The following is a 20,735-nucleotide window of genomic DNA, read 5'->3' as shown; positions in this document are numbered from 1 at the left end:
GCTCTTTTTACATATATATTTTTATTCCCAGTAGTAAAAATTCGTGAAACGTATAAAAAATGGTAAAAGAGTTGCGCTGTTTTGCACTCTGTGCTCCTGGTGAAAATACTACGCCTATTCTCGGAGATACAATACAGGCGATTCCCAGTGTGCGCATTTAAGTATTGATTTATAATTTGTTTAGACATCCATTTGTAAAAACAACGACTGCATCTTATTTATTTTTTCTGCACATAATTTACACCATTTCGACTAGTCTCAACTTTGGCACACTGCTATACGTGCTTTGCAAAAGTCGACAAATCACGTGTGGAATGATATTTACAAACGCAAGATACAGTACGTAAGGAACCGCCGGGCTGCTGCTGTCCTGAAATGGTGTTTTAATCCAAATCCCACGCCTAGTTGCATCGCGCAAATGATGTGTGCTGAAGGCGATAAATATCGCAGCAGCAAACAGGCTGGATCTGTTCCTTTCCAAACGTTTGGTAAGCATAAGCAGAACAAAAGTCGCTACACATATGGCAGAATTGTGTAGAAACGGTCTTCGATCAAGATGGGTTGCGTCCTGAAAGGGGGATCAACAAGATTTAATTACTTTGCAATGCTGAAGAGCGCTGCAATTGAGAGACGTGGTCCTACTACCTGTAAACGAAACGACCTTGCCTCGATAAAATGATCCAGATCGATTAGTGATGACACAGCGGTAGCTACAAACAGTAGAAAACAATATTCCTGCCTGGAAATGTGATACTTTAAACATTGAAGAAAAATTTCCGCAGCAAGACAGCCGATGAAGGCGTGCGTGGCATTGTCGATGCAGGCCCGCAACAGGGCCGGCTTTTGCACCAAATCCGTAAGTTTATCACCGAAAACGCACACACCATACAAGGCTACATGTTTCAACACTAGCGTAACATTAAAATTCATTTAAAACGATAGCTTTCCCACAAAACTAGCTGCAATGATCGAAAGCAATTGCGCGTATTGACTGGAATGCTGTGATTCGCTGTTGTCCCAGTAGTTTATCAACAAACAACAGTGCTCACAGTGGTCGAGGTTCAAAACACTAATGGCTGACAGTTGAAGGATTTAATTTATTAAATTATCTAAAAATTATTATTCCAAGCTATATTTTTAACGTAAAAATGGGTATTAAAATAGTTTGAAGAAGCAATAAATGGAAAAGTAAATATTTCCGTGAGAAAGAGTAATTTTTTTACAGATTCCTTCAGAAACGTCGCTCTAATGGCACAGTGAGTAAATTGCGCATCAAGCGGACAAAAAAACAACGAATTTTATGTCACAAATTGCATGATTTTGTAGAAGTTTTTTTTAAAGTTATAAGCATTTCCATGTCTCTTTACAAATAATATCCTAATAATTCCATATAACGCTAACCAAACAGACAGTTCAAATATCATACTGCGAAGGACACGATCATGTACTACTGATCACGTACTAAACAATCAGCTGGCGACTAGGATTGCTCAATTTTCCGCTTATGTTTTGAACGAAACAGTTTGCCGTTAACCGCTAGTCACTTGTATCTGGTCCGTTGTACAAAAAACAACCCAGTCTTCCCATTCACCTCGCATGCCGCATCTCAACGGGCACCAAAAATAAACACGCTGCAATCGTGTCTCAAGCTGATGACGAACTAAAAATAGGTTCGCCGAACGGTCAGGGAGCCAATAAACCCTTCATCCTACCCCAGCTGTTCGTTTGCATTTCGAAACCGCCCTTTTTTCGTTGTGATGAAGGGTCCACTACGAACAAATCCACTCCAAACCGTTACTCCATCCCAGTAGAATGGACGATCATCGTCAGTTTCTTCAATGATCTACATAGCTCTAACACAAAACCATGTAAGCGTAATGTATCTCACATCTACGGGCACCGGATGCCGCGCACATGGCAGGACCCCAACCATATCCGTGTGCCATGGAGCAAAGTAGTTAAAAATCAATTCCATCGCGAACTCCAACACGATCGAACCATGGTTGATCGTGGCCATGGAAGCAACCTTGAGCGAAACCTCGTTCGGAAACACATTTGTTTACGACGACAGTTTCCCTCGAGGAGGGGGGGGGGGGGGGTGGTGCGATCGTCGCCGTGTTGATGGTGATCGACGAACGTACACATAGTTTTCCACCAGTTCGGTTCGTCGACATAGTGTTCGACACATACTGCGACTTACTAATGTTTATGCTTATTGCCACTTCGCGTAAAAGATGAAGGTAATCTGTTCGGAATTAAGGGTGGGATGGGCATCTCTGTTTTCATTTATGGCCTGTTGAAAAGTTTAGATGAACCATTTGGTAGAAGAAAAAAAACGAACATTCCAAAGAGAAAGCGAGTTGTTGCTGTTTACAGAGAGAACGGAGAAAGAGACAGATAGAGCGGAAAAAGCGTAATTAATTATTTATGAATACCATGTGTGCCATATTTTAGCAAGCAATTCTGGGCGGGAGTAAATTATATTTGAGTTCACGTACCGTATTAGATTGGAAATGGTGTGAGAAATGTGGAAAAATTCTAGATATTAATATATTTTTTATTTCTTTTTTAATACTATGTAGCAGGTTTCAAGTAGTTTATGACATTTTATTTAATTAATTATGGCGTTTACGTTCTAAGTTGATTATGAGGAACTTCTGCAGTAACCATTATATTATTAATAGTTAACAGGGTTGGGTGGGAGAAATTTTTGATTTAGAGTTAACTTTCTTCCCATGGATGCCGATTCTCTCTTCCAACGTTCATCCTCAACGATTTATTAGTCTCTGGTATTTAATTTAAGTTAGTGACGTTCAGAAATGTGTTATCTCTACTCTACGTTATAATAAACTAAAATTGTTTGCGATGACTCTTAATCGTTAATCTCTTATGTGTATTTTGAAATATGCAATAAGTAAAATGTGTAGGTCAAAAGAAGAATTTAATATGTGTTGGGAGCCTGTGTATGCTGCGCTTTATGTGCCACTCACGAGTGACAGTCGATGGTCACCTTGGGACACAGGTAGCGCATAAGTGTCGGACTTCTCCCTCGACTGGCAACTAGGTCGTATCGTATCCGTGAACTGTATTTTATCTGTCCGTATTTTAAGTGAACCTATTGTAATTTTAGAGACAAAATCGAACGTGAGTTACACAAAAATATGTTTGCGTAATTTCATTCAACGCATTAAGTAAAATCTTATCCCTGGAAGTGAAAAATCGAACACATAGATACGCTAAGAAACAAGCACAAGTTCACACTCGCCTAGATAAGAAAATAAAGAAAGTGTCCCAAGAATAGACTAGAAACAGATTGAAAAAAGAGATTGACGACCCGATCTTACTATAAAGTCAGTATTTAATAATCCATCTCAGAGCTCGGAAAATTCTCACCAGATTCTATAGGACCGCGGATATTGAAACTGTTACCACATGTCCATGTGGTATTCGCATATTTTGAACAACGATTTTTCCTATGTACCAGAGCACCAAGATATTCGGTTCAAGAAGGAGATGGATGGAGCAATGACTATAGCACCATCATCAAAGAAGATACTCCAATCTTCTACGAAGTTATGAGGACCTCACATTCTAGACGATCTCACGCTGCTTTGAGCAGGTCGAGTTCTTCACAGCACAACTGTTGAGAGGACACTTCAGGCTCACTTTCAGGATCACTTTGAGAAATGTGAAGACGTCAGAGAGAGACATTAGAAGATATTTTTTCATTGCTTCCGGCAGTCGCGCATCAAACGAGGGACCGTGTAGGATGCCATCTAGCACCGACCAGGATCATCAGGATCGAGACCCCAGTCGATTTATTCGATATCAGTTGAAATTTCAGGCTTCAGGCATACAATTTTTTCTTAAGGGGATGGCTAATGCAACAGACGTCAGACAGCCAAGTAGACATATCTCGGGGACAGGATGTGACTTCCAGGACACAATCAAGGGACTATTATCATATTCAGTGGCGGATCAAGGTTTTTGGAGGCCCTGAGCGGAATGGCAGTTGAGGCCTATTGTTACTCGTTTGTGAGTAAGATCAACAGGAGGACGAGGCCCTGAGCGGCCGCTCCTTCCGCTCCTAGGTCGATCCGCTTAGGATCACTGATCACATTAAAATAAGGAAAAAAAGGGACCGGAAAAGATGCCTCCAAAATGGCCTTCACGGACAAAGTTCTTAAAAAGATGCTCTCAATTCGCATCCTTTTCCAGAGCTGTGCAGGTATCGTGCGGATGAAGCACGACCGTACCATATGAGTGTCCGACATCGTTCGCGTGGCTCATATCTGAAGTATTTCTTTGAATGTGCCGTTCGCGCTAAAATATTCTCTCTCTCTCTCTCTCTCTCTCTCTCTCTCTTCTTCACCTCCTTCTTCGATTATTTTGAATCAATTAATTAGAAAACAAAACAAGGGATTAAAATAGATCTTCCTCCGATCGCTTTCTGGTACACCGCGACAGTTGGCACCGGCTCCCAGGAAATGTTTGATCATCTACCAAAAAGAAACCCAATCACTTTCCGATCACACTTACCGATCTAGCGAAAAGTGAGATCGATCAATTTCCTTGGCGCCCTTTAATGTCACCACACACACATACACACACTCACAGAAGACAACATCATCTCCTAACCTTTTGGCTCGTCTCGTCAGCTTGAGCTTGATGCCTTGCGCTGACAATTCGGCGGGGCGCCACTTTTGTTTTCCTCGTACGAAGAGAAACGTGCTGTTGCCATGCAGCGAACGTGAGCTGCGTCTGCGTGACGATCGGGCCAGATCAATGCTACACGGTACAGATAGGAACAGTCCGACGCTCGTCGCTGACCGACATTTGTTCGCGAATGTGATGAATAGCGAATTTGTTTCCCTACCTTCGCCTGTCACTTTTAGTGTGTGTGTGTGTCTTTGCTTGGTTATTTATTTATTTATTTTTTAAAAGCAAATACAGCCAGAAAACAGGACAGCGCTGTTGGTGACGACGCCATATTGTCACGAGCAGCTTCATCACTTGCTTCGCGCGATTTCGATTGTCTCTGCCACGCTCTGTCACGTTACTGAACGGAAGCCTTTAGGTACAAATAATCGCCGATTTTTACACGCTCGACTCCTGTCCCAAGCCTGTCCCTTGTTGTTCCCCTCTCGCCGACTTTTGTCATGGATGTCGCGGCGCAAAATGGCACTCGAATGTCAGCCACTTGGTCTCGTGCTTTTTTCTTTTTCGAGGAGCGAATTTGTTTTCCAATCGGCCCATTCCCCCAAAACTGTCAACATCCTCCACTGCCAGCACGCGAACTGATTAGGTTGGTGGGAAAACCAACCAGAAAAAAAAATGAAAAACCATTCTTTGGCCATCAAACGTTTTTCCTCGTTACGACAATTGTTCAATAACGAACACATTCGAACCAGTGCGCTTCGGTGGATTGGCCACACAATGGTCGACTGGCGGAAGGTTTGGTTTGGTGGCGAATCACTCTTCTTCCCTGTGTGGTTGTGTCTTGCCTATGGCGTATCCCATTTTCCCGACCCGACTCACAATGAGGGGTTCGGAGACACCCGATCGTGTGGATGGGCTTCACTGTTGTTTGCCGTTCCGCGAGAACCATATCGATCGTGCGTTTGTTCGGATAGATCGTTCTTTGATCGTGATTCGTGTTTAGCATCGGAAAGGAAAGTGTTCGAGAGGGAAAACTCTGTGTGTGAGTGTGTGGTGGTGAAACTCCTGTTTGTGTGAACGAAAGTTTGAGACAACATCATTCAGAACGGCGCAACAAGGAAGCAGCACATCGGATGAAGTAACTTGAATGCTTTAATAATACTGCTTCATACTTTGCGCTTTCCAGGACCAGACTGGATCAGCTTGCCAATGCTTGTGAATGTGTGTTTGTGTGCGTGTGCCAATTTTTGTAGTGCTGCAGTTAATATTAGGCTTGTATATGACTTTTTGCTCTTCCGAAACCAGATAATTTTTAGCGATGCGAAAACATTTCAAAACATTTTTGCGATGAGTGATAAGTGATGAGGACGAAAAGTGTTGATTGGAGGGTCGCTTTAAAATATTTAAATTATCTGTGTGTCAACTTAAACAATCTGCTATAAGAAGCTTAATATAATTCTCTAAAGAAACAATGAAGTTGAACAGATTTGTTTAGCTCGAGAAATTAATGGAATAGAAAAGGATATTTGTACAAAAAACGCTTAAGAATTGTATAAAAAAACGCTTTCTTACAACAACTAAAGTTTATTTCGGAAAATAGATTGCACCTTGTTTGGGGTACATAATACAATAAAATCTAGGACTAGAAGCTTAGAAGAAGCTTTATAAAAGCTTTCAGGAGTCATTTTGCTTCCTTATTTTTTATCATTTGTGATTTTTTTAAATATAATTAATTTAATTTTTAATGAAAAAAAATTGTTTTAAAAAATTGTGTGTACACACACTCTTACGATTTTTTTGGCACCTGCAAAATTCCTCCATGTAGCATGACTATACGAACACCTACGGAAAATATTTTCTCCTTTACTGTAAACGTTTTAAAAATCGTTCAACAATACTAGTGGCTTGAGCCAACTTTAGTTATAGTAAATACATTTTTGAATAATTTTATTTAACTTTTAAGAGCTCTCTGGTATGCGGATTTTACAGTTAAAACAGTTTAAAAAATTAGAAAAGCAAAGTGAAAAATTATCAAATATCGATCATACATAGCCTAACATTGAAAGAGAAAATTGAAAACCTAGTGTAAAAATTAGGCAATATAGTTTTTCAGAAAGCTAAAATATTTTAGAATGTCATAAAAATAAAGCAAAATTAATCCCAAAGTCGAAGACGGCTAGGCACTCCTCTACCACCGGGCCGTAGAGGCGACAACGGTACCAGTCTTTATACGGCAGGATCGCGATTCAAATCCCATGCGACCCTTTCCCCCGTAGTGAGGACTGGCTATCTAACTTTGCAGTATCAATAAGTCTAGTAAGCCAGAAATGGCAGGCATGATCCAAGAGGTCGTTAGGCCAACAAGAGAGAGGGAAGTTCATTGTACAAGTGCATTATGCAAAAAAAAAACGGAGTAAATGCAGTATTCGATCGGACACTGCTATGATTAGTGGAGAGTTTCTTCGGTCGGTGAAGCGCCTACTGACTCAAAGATATTTTTCACATGCGCCGCCTAACTTCTAATGTTGAGTGATTGTAACATGGACGGCTTCTTTTCAGCTCAGAACGGCTAGTTTCGTATAAGAATGTCCATTTTCCCCATTCTCATTAGAAGAGGCGTACAATATAGTTAAATGGGGTCTTTGGGAAGTCTTTCCCCGATTAGACGTTAACGACTTTCGCCAGATATGAGATGTTTTTGTTAATATCGAGACGATTAAAACAACGAATTGTCAAGATATGCCTGATTATTTCAAATTTTTTCACACTCCAAGATAATTGCTCTAATATTTTCGTCTTTGGATAAAAGACATATGACAAAAGTCAATATTTTTTCGAGTCACAGGGAATTACAACTACGAATGGTTTCGGCCTGCCATTTCTGGCTTTCTGTAACTTGATTTTACTGGTTTCTGGATGGGATTTAATTCTTGGTCCTGCCCTGTGAAGACCAGCGGCGCTAACGCCTCTGCCACTACTGCCTGCACTGCTCCATTACCCTGAGTGTCTCAAATAAAAAATTGGGAAAATTGGTCCATTTTTTAATGCATAAGAGGGCTCTTCTCGTAGCATTAGTTATTTTCTCATTCAATTTTAATACCGATTATACCGTTTAGCTAAAACAAATATTAACTGCTCAATTGAGTAACGACCTTGCCAGAGCACACTCGTAAGTGATAATGCATTCTTCTTTACAAAAATAAAAATATGCAGCTAGAGCTTCTCCCGTCCCCGTCAGTCAACTGCTGATAACGGGAGTGCGCAAAGAATGTGAAAAATATTTTTTCCCGGCCCACCCCTACCAAAAACATCAAACAGTACATTCCACAGTGGTTGGCACATTTCACGAGCAGACCCAGACCGAAGCGCGTTCAACAGTGAACGACGACGGAAATGACCGTTTACCGGTTGGACATCATTTTTGACGTGTTTCTACACCGTCAAAAAGGGACAAATTGTGTGAGGACACATACACACGGACATTGGTAAAGAATATTAAATTTAGACGACCGGACAGAAAAAAAATCCCTCATCTTTTGGCTATGGGAAGAGCACGTGCGTTTTGGTGTTATCGGGTTGTTTGGTTGGTATTGGTGTTATCAACAGGAATCTATTTGGACAGTGGTCTTTCAGGAAAAATATTTATTTATTTCTTAAAATTTGTCTATTTTTTTGAACAAAAATAAAATTAAACCTAAATTAAGTTTGTTTGAACTCCTAAAGCTAATCTCTGTTCGGCAATATAAAATGCACGGTCCAAAGTTCAATCTCCCCACTGTGTGCTTTTGTCTGCGATATTGGCAAAAAGTCTTGTGTTGTGTCACAACGCCACTGGTAACGGAAGCATGCTAATCTCACTTTGTCTTCATCCGACTCACAAACACACACACACACCGATAGACAGCGAATCACGTACCCACCTGTACGTAGCACATTAGTTTGAGTGACAAACGCCGATCCGTGGCTGGCGGGCAAACACGTTTAACACACGGTGTGGAGGGGGGGGGGGGGGGGAAACATGGGAAAACCGTTCCCCCAGTTCGGTGCGGTTTTCTCTTTCAGTTTTTTAGGCTATTCTTAGAAGGTCAAAGCGAAGCAGTGAGTGCGGGACCGACCCACCACCCAACATCCCGAGGCGTACCCGAGACGTTTTCCGTCGTAAGCGGTCGTTGTGCGTGCAGACTGTAGTTGCCAGCATCCCACGGGAAAACGCTAACACATCGAGGGGGGTTTCTTATGCTGAGGAAATTCCGGATACAAGTCTAACGAGTCGTAAGCGATTGGTTGTGGATATTGTTGGGAAAGCCAGTCCGAGTATTTTCTCGCAGCACCAGAAGCGTTTAAACCATAATCGGATCGGTGGTGATACGCGTGCCACACTACAGCCACTAGGTCGTGTGTGTGTGTGTGTGTGTTTGTGTGTGTGTGTGTGTGTGTGTTAGCGATCGTGCGATCCTCTCACGGTGACAGGACCGTTTCGATTGCGTGAAAATTCGGCTGGCGTCGGGGTGAAAGGCCAGACCGGCGTGTGTCTGCATCGTATCAAAATAAAACCGTCCGACCGACTCGGCTCGGCTCGGCCCAAAGGCCTTTGTTTGAGAGGTGGATGGTTTTGGGACGAATCTGCTACAACCGTTTAGCGAGGTTTAGCTTCATGCGTGAACGATTCGGTCGAGCTGAGGGTACGAGCTTGAAGGCTCGCCGAACACCAGTTCGAGGTAGTGTTACGGAAAGCCTTGAATCGTGCGGTTGAATCGGACGTTGTCACACGACGCTACGGATACTCTGATAGTGATAAGTGGACTTTCTGTAGGATCAAGTCTTAACAGCTACTTGAGTAAAAGGGTGCTCACGATCATTTGTACGCACAGTTGATGGAGTTCTCGTACGTGGTGACCGCAGAGGACGGTCGCTAGTGTCGGTGTTGGACGCGTGCGCGTTCGTATCTCAGTGACTTGAATTGACATTCGCACAGGTGTTGCAGGTCAGAGTGGAAAACAAAAAAAAACACACACACACACAGAAAGAGGAAAAAAATGATCGTGAAAATTTTATGGTGATAACATTAAAGAGCAGTGAATGGTTCGTGTGCGTTAATGTGAGGTGGAAGTATTAGAGTCTTAAGTAAAAAAAAACAAATTTTATTTTAATCTTATAACCATCGTGATCGGGGATACGAATGAGTGGATTCTACAGTCAAATTAAGGTAGATTTTTCCCCCTAAACTCTGTTTACATGTTACATTATAGGAAACATTTAATTTTCATGTTACACTACATGCACGTGTTCCGCGCTTGGTCTCGGGAGAATTTGAATCGATCGTCCGAGCGCAGCTGTCGTCTGAAGGGCCTGCAATGGTTATGTGTTTGGCCCAGCTGTTGAAATGCCGCGTGCCGTGGTGGATGTCGTTTATTGATGCAATTTATAGTTTTGGCTCTCTCTTTATTCATTGGCTTTTACCGAACAGCTGTCTTTCCTTTTGGCGGTGGTCTAGCTTCGGAGGCGCTGTTTTTGATTAGCATAACGATGGACGGGCGATTATGGAATCCGTTTACCATCCGATGTGTCCGTAACGATCGTCGGCAAGATACTTGTTTCAATTTTAAATTATTTTGTAGTGTAAAAAAAAGTTTTTTATTTTAAATCCACACATTTACTCTAGAAAAGTACGTTGAAAATATTTTGAGTAAGTGCGTAAATTGAATCACGCTATTACTAATCTCGGAAGGGGGCCATAATTCGCCACACGATTAATGCGCAAAAGTTAAACGATTTGATTCACCCTGCACCTTAACCTCGTACTCTTGATGCTTTTCAGTAAAAATCGTCACGAACAAACAAACAAAGCGAGGAATTTGTGTGTCGCATCAAAAAAAGCGGGATTGTTTCAATTTCCCTTAAGCTTCAGCCCCCCACTGATCCGTTGCAGAGTACAAAGAACAATTGAAAAATAGAAAACAGTTCAAGTGAGCAATTTGTGATGTGTGTGTGTGTGTGTTTGAGCGAGTGTAAAAAAGAAATCCCCAAGTACTTCAGACAAAATCCGCGTGATGCCGTGCTCGGTACGGATCAGCTGTAAACAATAACAACCGCCTGCTTTAAGGGGTGGCAAACGGAAGCTAGAAAAGGCGCGCGTGCGGTCCGCTAAGCGAGAGCTAAAGATATCCACAGACCTACTATTATTAGCAGCATAGTATACACCCTCATGTCCCTGCTCTTCACTAACCGGCGTACGTGTGTGTGTGGGGGTGAAAAACTACGAACCGAGGCCCGTCGTGTTAGGCCCCGCCAAGATGAGTTGCTTCACTTCCTCGAACTTGATCGGGGTTGTGGTGGTTGTTGTTGTTTTTTTGCGGCTGTTTTGGTGCACCACCCCATTACAGCTGGGCATCTGCACCACAACTGCAAATGCATCTAGTGGATTCGCCACCAATGTTGCGGTTCGGACGAGAGCGTTCAAAAATAACATGAACGATGCCGGCCACCGAGCTTCGGAGCTGCGGGAGGGTTCTGCTTTATGCTGATGGTAGTTGGGTGTGAAATATTTTAATGTTTTTAAATATGTTAATTTTTGTGTTATAAATAACCGGTGGAAAATAAAATAATTTAGTCTCGAGGAATATTTATAACTGATTTACTAAAATAAGATAAACACACTTTTTGCTTTTGCATCCAATACTACACTGAAACCATTGTGTTGTAGTTGTACCTCAAATAAAAAAAAACATTGTTGTTTACTTAGAAATACATTAATATAAAATTACAACAAATTTTTAGGCGTTCGGAAAGTTCAAGAACCTTTTTTTATTTACCTTTTTTTTAAACTGAACTCATCGACTTTAAAATAAAAAGGAAGCTAGTAGCGTTGAAGTAGGTAACTGAAATGTTTTCAAAATATTGTTTTACAATGCAAAATTGATCAAAAACATGGATCAATGAGTGTTATAAAATAAAGCGTGAACGCAATAGATCAGCTGATTGATTTAAGGTGTCAACCCCGTGCCCATGATGGATGAAGTTCCTTAGAGACGGACAGCAGATAGGGGCAACTGATCCTCCTGATTGGATTTGAGTAGGAGACCAACTTCATATGAAAATTTAATGCTAACATTCCACTTCACTAATTGTCCTAAGCCTTCAATTCTACTATGAAGTTGATAGAAATAAAAGAAGCACTCAATTTAAGGTCGTTTGACGTGCTTCGAAATTAAATAGGTTCGAAAAGTTTGATCAGTTCACAATGGCCCAATGTAGAAAAAGAATAAGAATGCGTTACAAAATAGGTTGATTAATTTTTGGGAAAGTTTGTGAGGTTTTGGAGACCATTGTGATAGTTAAATGTTGTAAGATAGGACTAAAACGGACTTAGCCGTGATCCTCGCTCACAGCTTTTCTTTATGAATCATATGAATATTTCCACTCTTCTGTTACGATGAGAAAATAACCTCTTAAACCTCGCTTAAAATATTGATAATTATTCCTTAAAAGATACATAAAAACTAAAAAAATAAGGATCTAAATAAAATTCCAACATGCCAACATTCCAACAAGTGATAGCAGTAAGTAGCTACCACTACTACAACCGTACTATCCCTTTCGCCGATTTCACTCTTAACTGGTGAGATGGGGAAAATAAAAAAATCAACAACTCGCCCCTTAATGTGTGACCTACCTTTTTCTTCTGATCGCAACAAATCCTCACATACACGCTCGCTCGCTCGCTCGCAAGTGCTCACAGTGGTGACACTTTTTCTCGCTGCTATTTTTGGGGTGCCCGTTAACCAGAAGGCACCACAGTCCGAGCGGTATGCCGGCCACTTACCGTAACGCTTCGTAACGGTTTCCGTGCCGCCGGTATCCACTCCATTTGCGATCGGGTTATGAATCCGTTTTGCGAAAGGGAATGGGGTGAGCAGAAAAGTGAGTAGGAGGAGGAGGAGGAGTTGATTCGTTATGCGCTACACGAGGGATGCTGCAACCGAGTGCAGCGCGAAAGCTGCGCCGGTGTGGTGTGCGGTTTTTCGGGCCGCCCAGTCACTGTCATCACAAAACAGTGTCATCTTTCGTGCGAGCTTGATCGTGTGCCCCGGGGTGGACGCTGCCAGGATTTTTTTCCCCTTTTCCGTCTTTTCTTTTTTGCGTTCCGTTCATCTGTCCGGTGACCAAATTATCGGGCAGCAATCAGGTGTTGTGTGTGGTGATTTGTGCCGTTTTTGCTTTTGTTTTGGTGTCTGTGGTTCGATTTTTCGGTTCGGTGTGTTGTTAATTAGCGAATAAATTTTCCTGATTCGGTTGTGCCCTCTCACCCGCCATCAGCTATGAGTGATTTCAGTGAGATAGAAGATGCGGCAAAGGTGAGCAAGCGAGCGTGGAACATTCATAGATGATTCAGCTGTGATTCAACAAAGAATGTGTACCACTGTTGAGGTTATTTTTATCTACTTATTATGCACACACGGTGGAATGCGATTCGACGCGAGTTTGTTTTTTTTTCGGTGTTTTAAGTACAAAAAGTTTAAGAAGCGTGAAAAATTAATTTAAAACCTCTACTGAAAGCATCACGCAAAAAGTCATTCACTAACGGACCCCAGGAACGTCCTCACTATCTTTTAGTTGATAGTAGATAACGAGTACGTGCCGCAAAGTTAGATCACCAAAGGGGTATAACGATCGTTTGGAAAGTTAAAGTTTCGACCCGTTCTTCGAAACAGTGGTTCCTTCTTGCAATTAAATTTCCTCCGGCCAACCTAAAACTCGAGCGTCCGTGCTTCACCGGCACCGATGTGCAATTATGCTCTGCCGGCAGCTATCGGGGGTGCCGTAAAACATTCGTCTTGGAAAAAACGGGACTTGGGAAAAGAAAAAAAAAGCTTCATCCATCTCCTCCATTTCCGTTCCGCTTTTTGGACCGACTTCGTGAAGAAAAGGAGGTTCGATTTGTTGCAGCGATTGTGTCTGTAGTCTGGTAATCGATGGCGTATGCTCGCGGTACGACGTTTAAGCAAGCACTACTCAGAATGTAGTATTCCACTGGTACGCCAGCAGACATGCAAGGGCTAGACGGTACCGCAACTGGCACGAATCAAACGGAAGGTTAATTGTATAAGTGCGCTAAGTTCAAGGAAGTCGTAAATAACGCTTCCCATGCTGAATGCCACTTATCTTGCTGCTTTCACTCTATCGGTTACGTGTGGTCGTCCTCTTCACCCCTCCTCCCCCCCCCCCCTCATGCTCAAGTGGTCTGGTGGTCCAGTTTATGGACAGTGCAAAACCGGAAACAAACCGAGAAATGGCAATGGCCTCGTGAATCATCTCGTGCGGCACCAGGCGTCTCCATCGAGTGGGGTTCGTCTGGCACCAGCAAGCGCTAGCCAGTTGCACATTAAACTTTGTAAACTAATTATACTGCCCCCTTGGCAGGACATGCTCTCGTTTGTCGGCCAGAGCATCGGCACCACGTCAGTTAAGAATGAAATACGATTAAACTATTACTCTTGATGTCCCATTTCGTCGGGCATCAATTTGATGTGCTGATAGCTGCAATTGTGTGTGTAACGTTATTTAGCACGAAGCAATATCATTATAGTTCAATATTAATGTTTTTGCAAAGTATTAAATTCCTCGCCATATTATTAACTATATTTTAACTCAATTTAACTCTCGTCTTCCGAACTTTTTCCCTTCCAGATGCTGGGAGCTGCACTTATAGGACGGCGTAAAGTAAGTCTTACCGATCGCAACATCGCCCCACACCTTTCTTTATTAACCTTTTTCGCATCCTTGCGAACACATACTTGCACATCTCAAGGAGGTGGATGCATGCCCTTGCCGGCAACAATGTAGTTGAAAGGTTGATTTCTAGTTCCTCGTCTCGTAAGCAAACGTGCGCTAACCTGATCCGTTTGCTCTCTCTCTCTCTCTCTTTCTCCGCGCTTCCAACCAACCAATCTACCCTGCAGAGCTCTGTTGCCAAAGGGAAAACTTTCACCGAGGAGGAAATCAAGGGTAAGTACAATGAAAGCAGAAAAGCTACCAACCACCCCGAACCGATTGGATCACCAGTTGGATCGATTTCAAACCGCCCCTGTTGGCGCATTTTCGTGCTAATGGTGTTGCTTTCGGTGTGTCATCCAATCGGTGAGACAGTGGCGTGGGGGTGTGTGGTCGCCACCGTCACTGCTGCCAATGTTCACAACATCACCATCATCATCATCATCATCGCCGTGGTGATCATTATCGTAGGGCAAGCGGCGGTCGTTTATGTGCTTTTAGTTGTTATTTCTGTCATTTAGATTCAATGTTTTATGCGCCGTACTGCAACTTCATGTGACCATAATAACACTGTAAATGTTTAAAAAGGTATCGAAGAAGTGTTTAATTTCAAGCCTGATGCACGTGTCACAGCTTGTGGTGACTGGGGTACCACACTGGGAAAATAAGTGTCGAACGAGGACATGCAATCGATCGATTTCTGCCAGCACAATTGAGCTTCAAGCACAGTGCAGATAGCTAAAAGGACAATGGTCGAACGTTGAAGATCATGTACACACGCACATTGCTAGCGGCCTTGGCACTGTGCGGTCAAGGAGTGTCAGCTGGCCGTGTTTTGTTTTGGTCAAAATTGTGGACGAGCCACAGACGGCAGACGCTGCTGCTGAGATGTCGGCGACGATGGCCGGTCATCCTGTCAATCAATCGTACGGTGGTGGTTGAGTTGATGGTTGGTTGTATGCATGAACGGTTCGTTGCGGTCAAGGTTAGACGAGAAATTGCGCGAGGTTTTCGGGTTGGGAGCAACAGTCGGTTCTTTATGCCTGTTGTTGCTTCCACTTGTTGGAACTTCTTATAGGATTTTTTTGAAAATTTCTTGAAGAATTGTATCAGGAGTAGAAATTAGTTCATAGCAATACAACTTTCATACAACATAAATTGAATTTACTGCCTTTTTGCCACGTTATTTAAATGTGATCAAAATGACTTTAGCTGAAGCTTATGGTTTTCATCCTATGGCTGTAAGAACGTGTCGGAGATAGCACTAGGAGGCAATGCTTGATCAAGATCCATCGCAAAAACCCAAATCGAACTTGTTATTTGAAGTAGCTCAACTAGCCATTTGACATTGTTGAAAAGCAATTAGGAAATTAGTTATCGTATGCACAGAGACCAAGCGACATTGGATGCCGCTTATTCGGCGGTTTGAACGGGTGAATGCTCCACCTACAAAAACCGAAAGGATTTTTGCATCAAATTGGTAAAGATCCCGGCCATACTTCATCAGCAACAGCTAAGGCGAATAGGCTCTGTTCCGAAGATCATGTTGTGTATTGAGTGAGATCAACTAGGTCTGACGTTTAGCTGTTGCAGCTCAAATAAATGATAACAGAGGAAATCAACCGACGACAATTAAGTCAATCAGTAAGAAAAAACGACATCAATACGCCTATTGCTACACGATAATGCTCAAGTACACGTGGAGTCACCTGTGAAAATGTATTTAGAAACGTTGAAAAGAGAGTCGTTGACGATTGATTCCGAAACTCTCGCACAGCCCTCACCAGATCAACTTGGATCAGCCGTTAGGCTTCTGCCTTGATAAATCAGGATCAGTTTCTAACAATGGTTCTTTGTTTCACTGATTACGCTCTAGGAACGAGCCTTTTTTCTGGACAAACCAGGACAAGTATCAAACTGTGACCTTGAGATGGTTTGTGTTGTATTTTCTTATCTCACTTTATTAAACGGAAGGAGCTTGCGACGCTGGAAAGTGTTTACTGTACGAGTGTTTCCTTGCAACTGACTCTCATCCTTATCGCTTCTGATTACAATGCCTAGCATGGGCTTATCCTGAGCGAGAACGAGAAATGGGCGTAACGTTCTACCTGTGTGTTGGTGGTGATGGTGGTACAATTCCAGGAAGAATCACCACAAACTCTTGATCAACTGATAGTCCGAACCTGAAAAGACTCTCTCCAATGGCTTGAAGATGCCGAGATCAAACATGGAGACATTGAATGACATTGCGTCTATCCCCTTTTAGGCATGCGTTCTATCGTTTGTGTTTGTCGCTGAGTTTGAGGGGCGAAACTAATTATTTAGAGGGGCCATGATGTAAATTAGAGAGGATATCCTTAAAATCAAATTTCGATGTTCTCATGCCTGGGATCATATGTTAAAATGCCTAATTAAATTGAATCTAAAATTTGAAATGATAACTTTTAATCTCTCAAGCACGGTTTCTTCAGTTTTTTCTCTTTCATTGCTCCGTTCGCAACAAGTACTGAGCGAAGGGAAATATTTTTTAAAACTGAATGTATAGTGAATTTTCCAGAATAAATCTTAGAATTTTCTCCAAAATAAACCACACAAACTTATTTATAGTCCTAATGTTAAAAAAAATAAAAAGGTGCAAATACCAATGACTTATCAAAGGATATCTAAAAGCTACGCCTCATTAGGACAAAACAACAATATTACCAGTTCGTAGCTCATTTGCACCGTTGTTTTGCTCGGGTAGCTCTATCGTTCTTCCCATCATTTTGGCAAACAAATCTCCACTCCACTTAGCTAGCAGACACAGTAAAAGGGCAATCATTAAATTATTTTACGAGAACGTGAACAAGAAACCGTGGTCACGTGATGCAGGTAGGAACAAGGTTGGAACGGCTCGGATGCTTGTTACGATTTGACAAAACGAATTGCAGTCTTTTTCCGGCCAATGTTCCGGATCGTTTGTCAGGTGTGTCCCACATCCGCCGCTGCCGGTCTTCTGTCATTTTTTTTTTTTTGGCAAACGGCAGACAAACCACTCTTGGCCACATTTTATTTCACGGTCAATGGCCGCCCGAGACGGTAACGGCGAGATGTCATCGCGGGGTGAGCCTGATGTGTCGTTTCATCGCCGGACGAGCGCTGCCACGAGTCCTGAAGAAGTCTGATTAATTAGCGTTTGCTACTTGTAAAGATGTCGCCTTTTTTTTTCGTTGACGATTGCGACACCGTGCATTTGCCTTCGGGCAAATGAAATCCAATACCAATAGCTCTGATTTCTGATCCTCCTCTCAGCGCTAGGAATCAGAGATGAGCTCTTGCGGGTTTTCCGATCTGCTTGCTCGAGTTTGCATAATTGATAATCTTGCCAGGCATCCCGGCATGACAACGCCATTTCTATGTTAATTTGCTTTTGGGTGAGGTGTGATTGGGAAGCTTTTGCACCCCAAAATTCATTACACCACCCCCCACCTGAGTTTATGGCGTGGATGGGTGAGTTATGGCACTGTTCCGAGAACATCGCCACCGAACCGTGCGAGATGTTGATGGCGTTGTGTGATGTGATGTAGGATTTTACTATTTACACGCCATTTTATTCACCGCCGTAAAACTAATGGCACTGTAGCTTGGTGATAATTGATTTTAATTACATTACACGATTCTTCCCAGTCGGCGGATGTGTTCCGAGTGACGCGAGTTATGTGAGACATCATGCGCTTATAATTCGTGCGTTCGTTAACACTCGCTTAAATTATACCGAAATAAGTTTCTTATAGGTCTAGCAAATCAATAACAAGCTAGTAATATTTTGGATGAATATTTTAAACACAGTTCAGCTCACAAATAATCAATACCAGTCCCCCTTCAAAAACAACATCTTCCAATTAGGAATAGTTCGGTTTGTGGTTAGGGATTCTGAACACGAAAGGCACACGAAACACCTTCCCGAAAGGTAACTTCCTGTTTCATCATGTTTTCCCCAACCCGCTCGGTTAGATAAGACATTTAATTTATTCATGCAGTGCGATGCAAAACTAACGATTTCCGGTCTGCATTAATGATGGCTACGGCAAAACTATTTCCACCACTATCTGGTGCTCCATTAGCGCACGAAGCACGAAAAATAGTTTCGATCGAAAAACAAGTGTGGAAAAGCGCCGGAAGGTATGGGTTAGCTTCCACGAACTTTGTCCTACAAGGGTATTTGTGGTAAGTAAAGGTGTAAAGGTTCATTTCTGACATGGGTTGTACATGGGAATTGGTGGGACATTAGATTGATTTTACTACTGAACTGACTGAAGTTGATTTTCGATGGCACCTCATCGGGAAAAGGGAGCTAATCGATACACTATTGGGAAGTATTTAAATTAAGTAACCTTAATTCCTATTACCTGTAACAATCCTGAAGACCGCTCACGATCAAGCTTTAATTTTGGACTTTCTGGAGCATGCATCAACACCATCACTGCATCTCAATTTGGGTCTAGCCTTACGGGCTGGTGTCCGAAGCGCTGGAGCTCATGACATGATCAGCACACCAGATCTTGACCAGTTTAACCCGTTATACGATGATGAGATCACCCTACAGTTCGTAGAGCTCTTTATTGTAGCGTATTCTCCATTATCCTTTCACACATACGGGGCCAAAATTGAGCATTTTTATCTCAAACGCGGCTCAGTGGATTTCGTCAGTTTAGGACACAATCCATGTCTCAGAGGCTTATATGAGAACTGGAACTTTTAATTTTATGTACAGTTTCATCTTCATCTATCGAGATAGGTATTTTGAGTGGAGAAATTTCATCAGGCTGTAGTTTGAATGGTTGGGAACAAGGAACAGATAGGTGAAGTTTTGGGATGACTTCAAAGGTGATATCATTCATCTGTACTTTAAATCAGAGTATGATAGAAGATCTGATTTGAATCAGATGGTGGATCCGATAATCCACCATTATTTCGGTTTTCATCTCACTTAACTCCATCCTGAGGTAATGTGACACTTGCTCGATCTTTTTATAAGCAGCTTCAGGAGCTACATAGGAGAGCCTATACGCCTAATGCCTATATCATTAGTGCATACCAGGATTAGTGTTGGGTCAAGTAGCTGTTTTTGAAGAGGAGAGGGCACTAACATGTGAGGGGGAAGAGGTCGAAGAGCGCGAAGAGACCCAAGAATATAAAGAACTATCTCGAGAGGTCGAAGAGTGTGGAGCTACCCTTTTGAAATCGAAGAGCGTACTCTCAGGCCTACTACCCAGCACTAGCTAGGATCTATAATAAATTACAAAAAATGATTACCGAAAGATGATTACCTCCGAGTCACGTATGACCCGCTCAAGTGCCAGCTAGGAGAGATGACAAGCAAGCCAATTCGCCTGACCCAATGCGATGGAGGTAACAAAGGGTCCTGATAGTTTAATATTCACCTACAATTATATTTAACAGAAAGTTCTCCAATTTGTATTAAAAATTGAGCAAAAAATTACAGTTTTTCCTCGATGATTAACTGCACATGTTGTGTAGCGACCTTGATTTGGCCGCAACGGTTTCATGCAGTTAGAAAAGAGGCTACTTTTATGGCGACAGGAGAAGCCAAGGAGTGAATGAGTCCCAACGAGAGCGTGAGGATTGGGGTGATCGAATGATCGGAAGAAGGAACGGGTCTCTGAGCAGATGTTGAGGATTAGACGAATAAAACACGTAACATCAATATTAGTCCTTTTAGTTGTCACACCAATTTTGATTGAGCAACCCTATTTTTTGGATCAAGATCGCCTCAACTTATTGTAAGCTATTTTTATTCCTTAGTAGCACATTCACGGGCATCTTTGGATAGCCTGTGCTTTCTCTTTCTTCTTCTTCTTTTTCCTTGGCACTACAACCTTGAAAGATCTTGGTCAGCTATTTCCATAGTCTGTGCTGTCTTCACTGCATTAATTTACCCATAACTGGCGAGTTGTTGTTCGAGGCATTTGATACCGGATTGTTATAAGCTGAAGCTCGAAAATTGCGGGGAAAATTGCAGTAATTGTTTTAACGCAAAACTGCACTGATGTCTACCTGAACATGATTAGAAATAAGTAATCTTGAAAGTTAGTTATTCATTGGACAGAGGCTGAGCGAAGCTGGCTTGGACGAAGCTTTTCAACCATGAAAATTTTGTCTTAAAATTTGAAAGGAATTACTAGGTTATGTGCACTATAATCTGAGTCTATGAAGCATACATTACAAGAAATATTATGGACATACTAAGACAGACCTAGCAGCACGTTTTGAATGTAAAAACTCGTTGTTTACCTGTGAGTTCC

The 20,735-nt window shown here is 42.2% G+C and overlaps 2 protein-coding genes across 11 annotated transcripts in view; one reads left to right on the top strand and one right to left on the bottom strand.

Annotated features, from left to right (window-relative positions):
- Positions 1-191: 191 nt before the first annotated feature.
- LOC118509425 (transmembrane protein 267) lies at positions 192-1,039 on the bottom strand. Its single transcript, XM_036050013.1, has 2 exons — positions 646-1,039; positions 192-568 (listed from the first exon to the last, which is right to left on the bottom strand). Exons 1-2 carry the CDS (start codon positions 928-930, stop codon positions 239-241), a joined length of 615 nt encoding a protein of 204 aa, XP_035905906.1. The 5' UTR covers positions 931-1,039; the 3' UTR covers positions 192-238.
- A 4,512-nt stretch (positions 1,040-5,551) lies between these two features.
- LOC118509422 (calcium-binding protein E63-1) overlaps positions 5,552-20,735 on the top strand; it is an 80,066-nt gene continuing 64,882 nt past the window's right edge. Inside the window, exons 1-4 of one of the 10 annotated variants that reach the window (XM_036049994.1) lie at positions 5,552-5,797; positions 9,635-9,865; positions 14,347-14,379; positions 14,619-14,664. Coding sequence is in view for 6 of the 10 variants with exons in the window: in XM_036049998.1 (XP_035905891.1) it covers positions 12,978-13,013; positions 14,347-14,379; positions 14,619-14,664 (115 nt within the window). In the remaining 4 variants the exon portion in view is untranslated. Of the gene's footprint in view, positions 5,798-9,105; positions 9,866-12,645; positions 13,014-14,346; positions 14,380-14,618; positions 14,665-20,735 lie in introns of those variants that run through there. The other 9 variants (XM_036049996.1, XM_036050004.1, XM_036050001.1 and 6 more) reach the window with 9 other exon arrangements.

The sequence above is a fragment of the Anopheles stephensi genome, chromosome 3, assembly GCF_013141755.1.
Source record: "Anopheles stephensi strain Indian chromosome 3, UCI_ANSTEP_V1.0, whole genome shotgun sequence".
NCBI lineage: Eukaryota > Metazoa > Arthropoda > Insecta > Diptera > Culicidae > Anopheles > Anopheles stephensi.
Note: the sequence above shows the minus strand (reverse complement) of the source record. Positions and strands in the feature narration are given on the sequence as shown.

Coding starts and splice junctions, on each gene's coding strand:
- LOC118509425 (XM_036050013.1), bottom strand. CDS start 930: ATGAATTTTAATGTTACGCTAGTGTTGAAACATGTAGCCTTGTATGGT. Junction 569..645: donor CAAGGTCGTTTCGTTTACAG/GTAGTAGGACCA, acceptor TCCCCCTTTCAG/GACGCAACCCATCTTGATCG.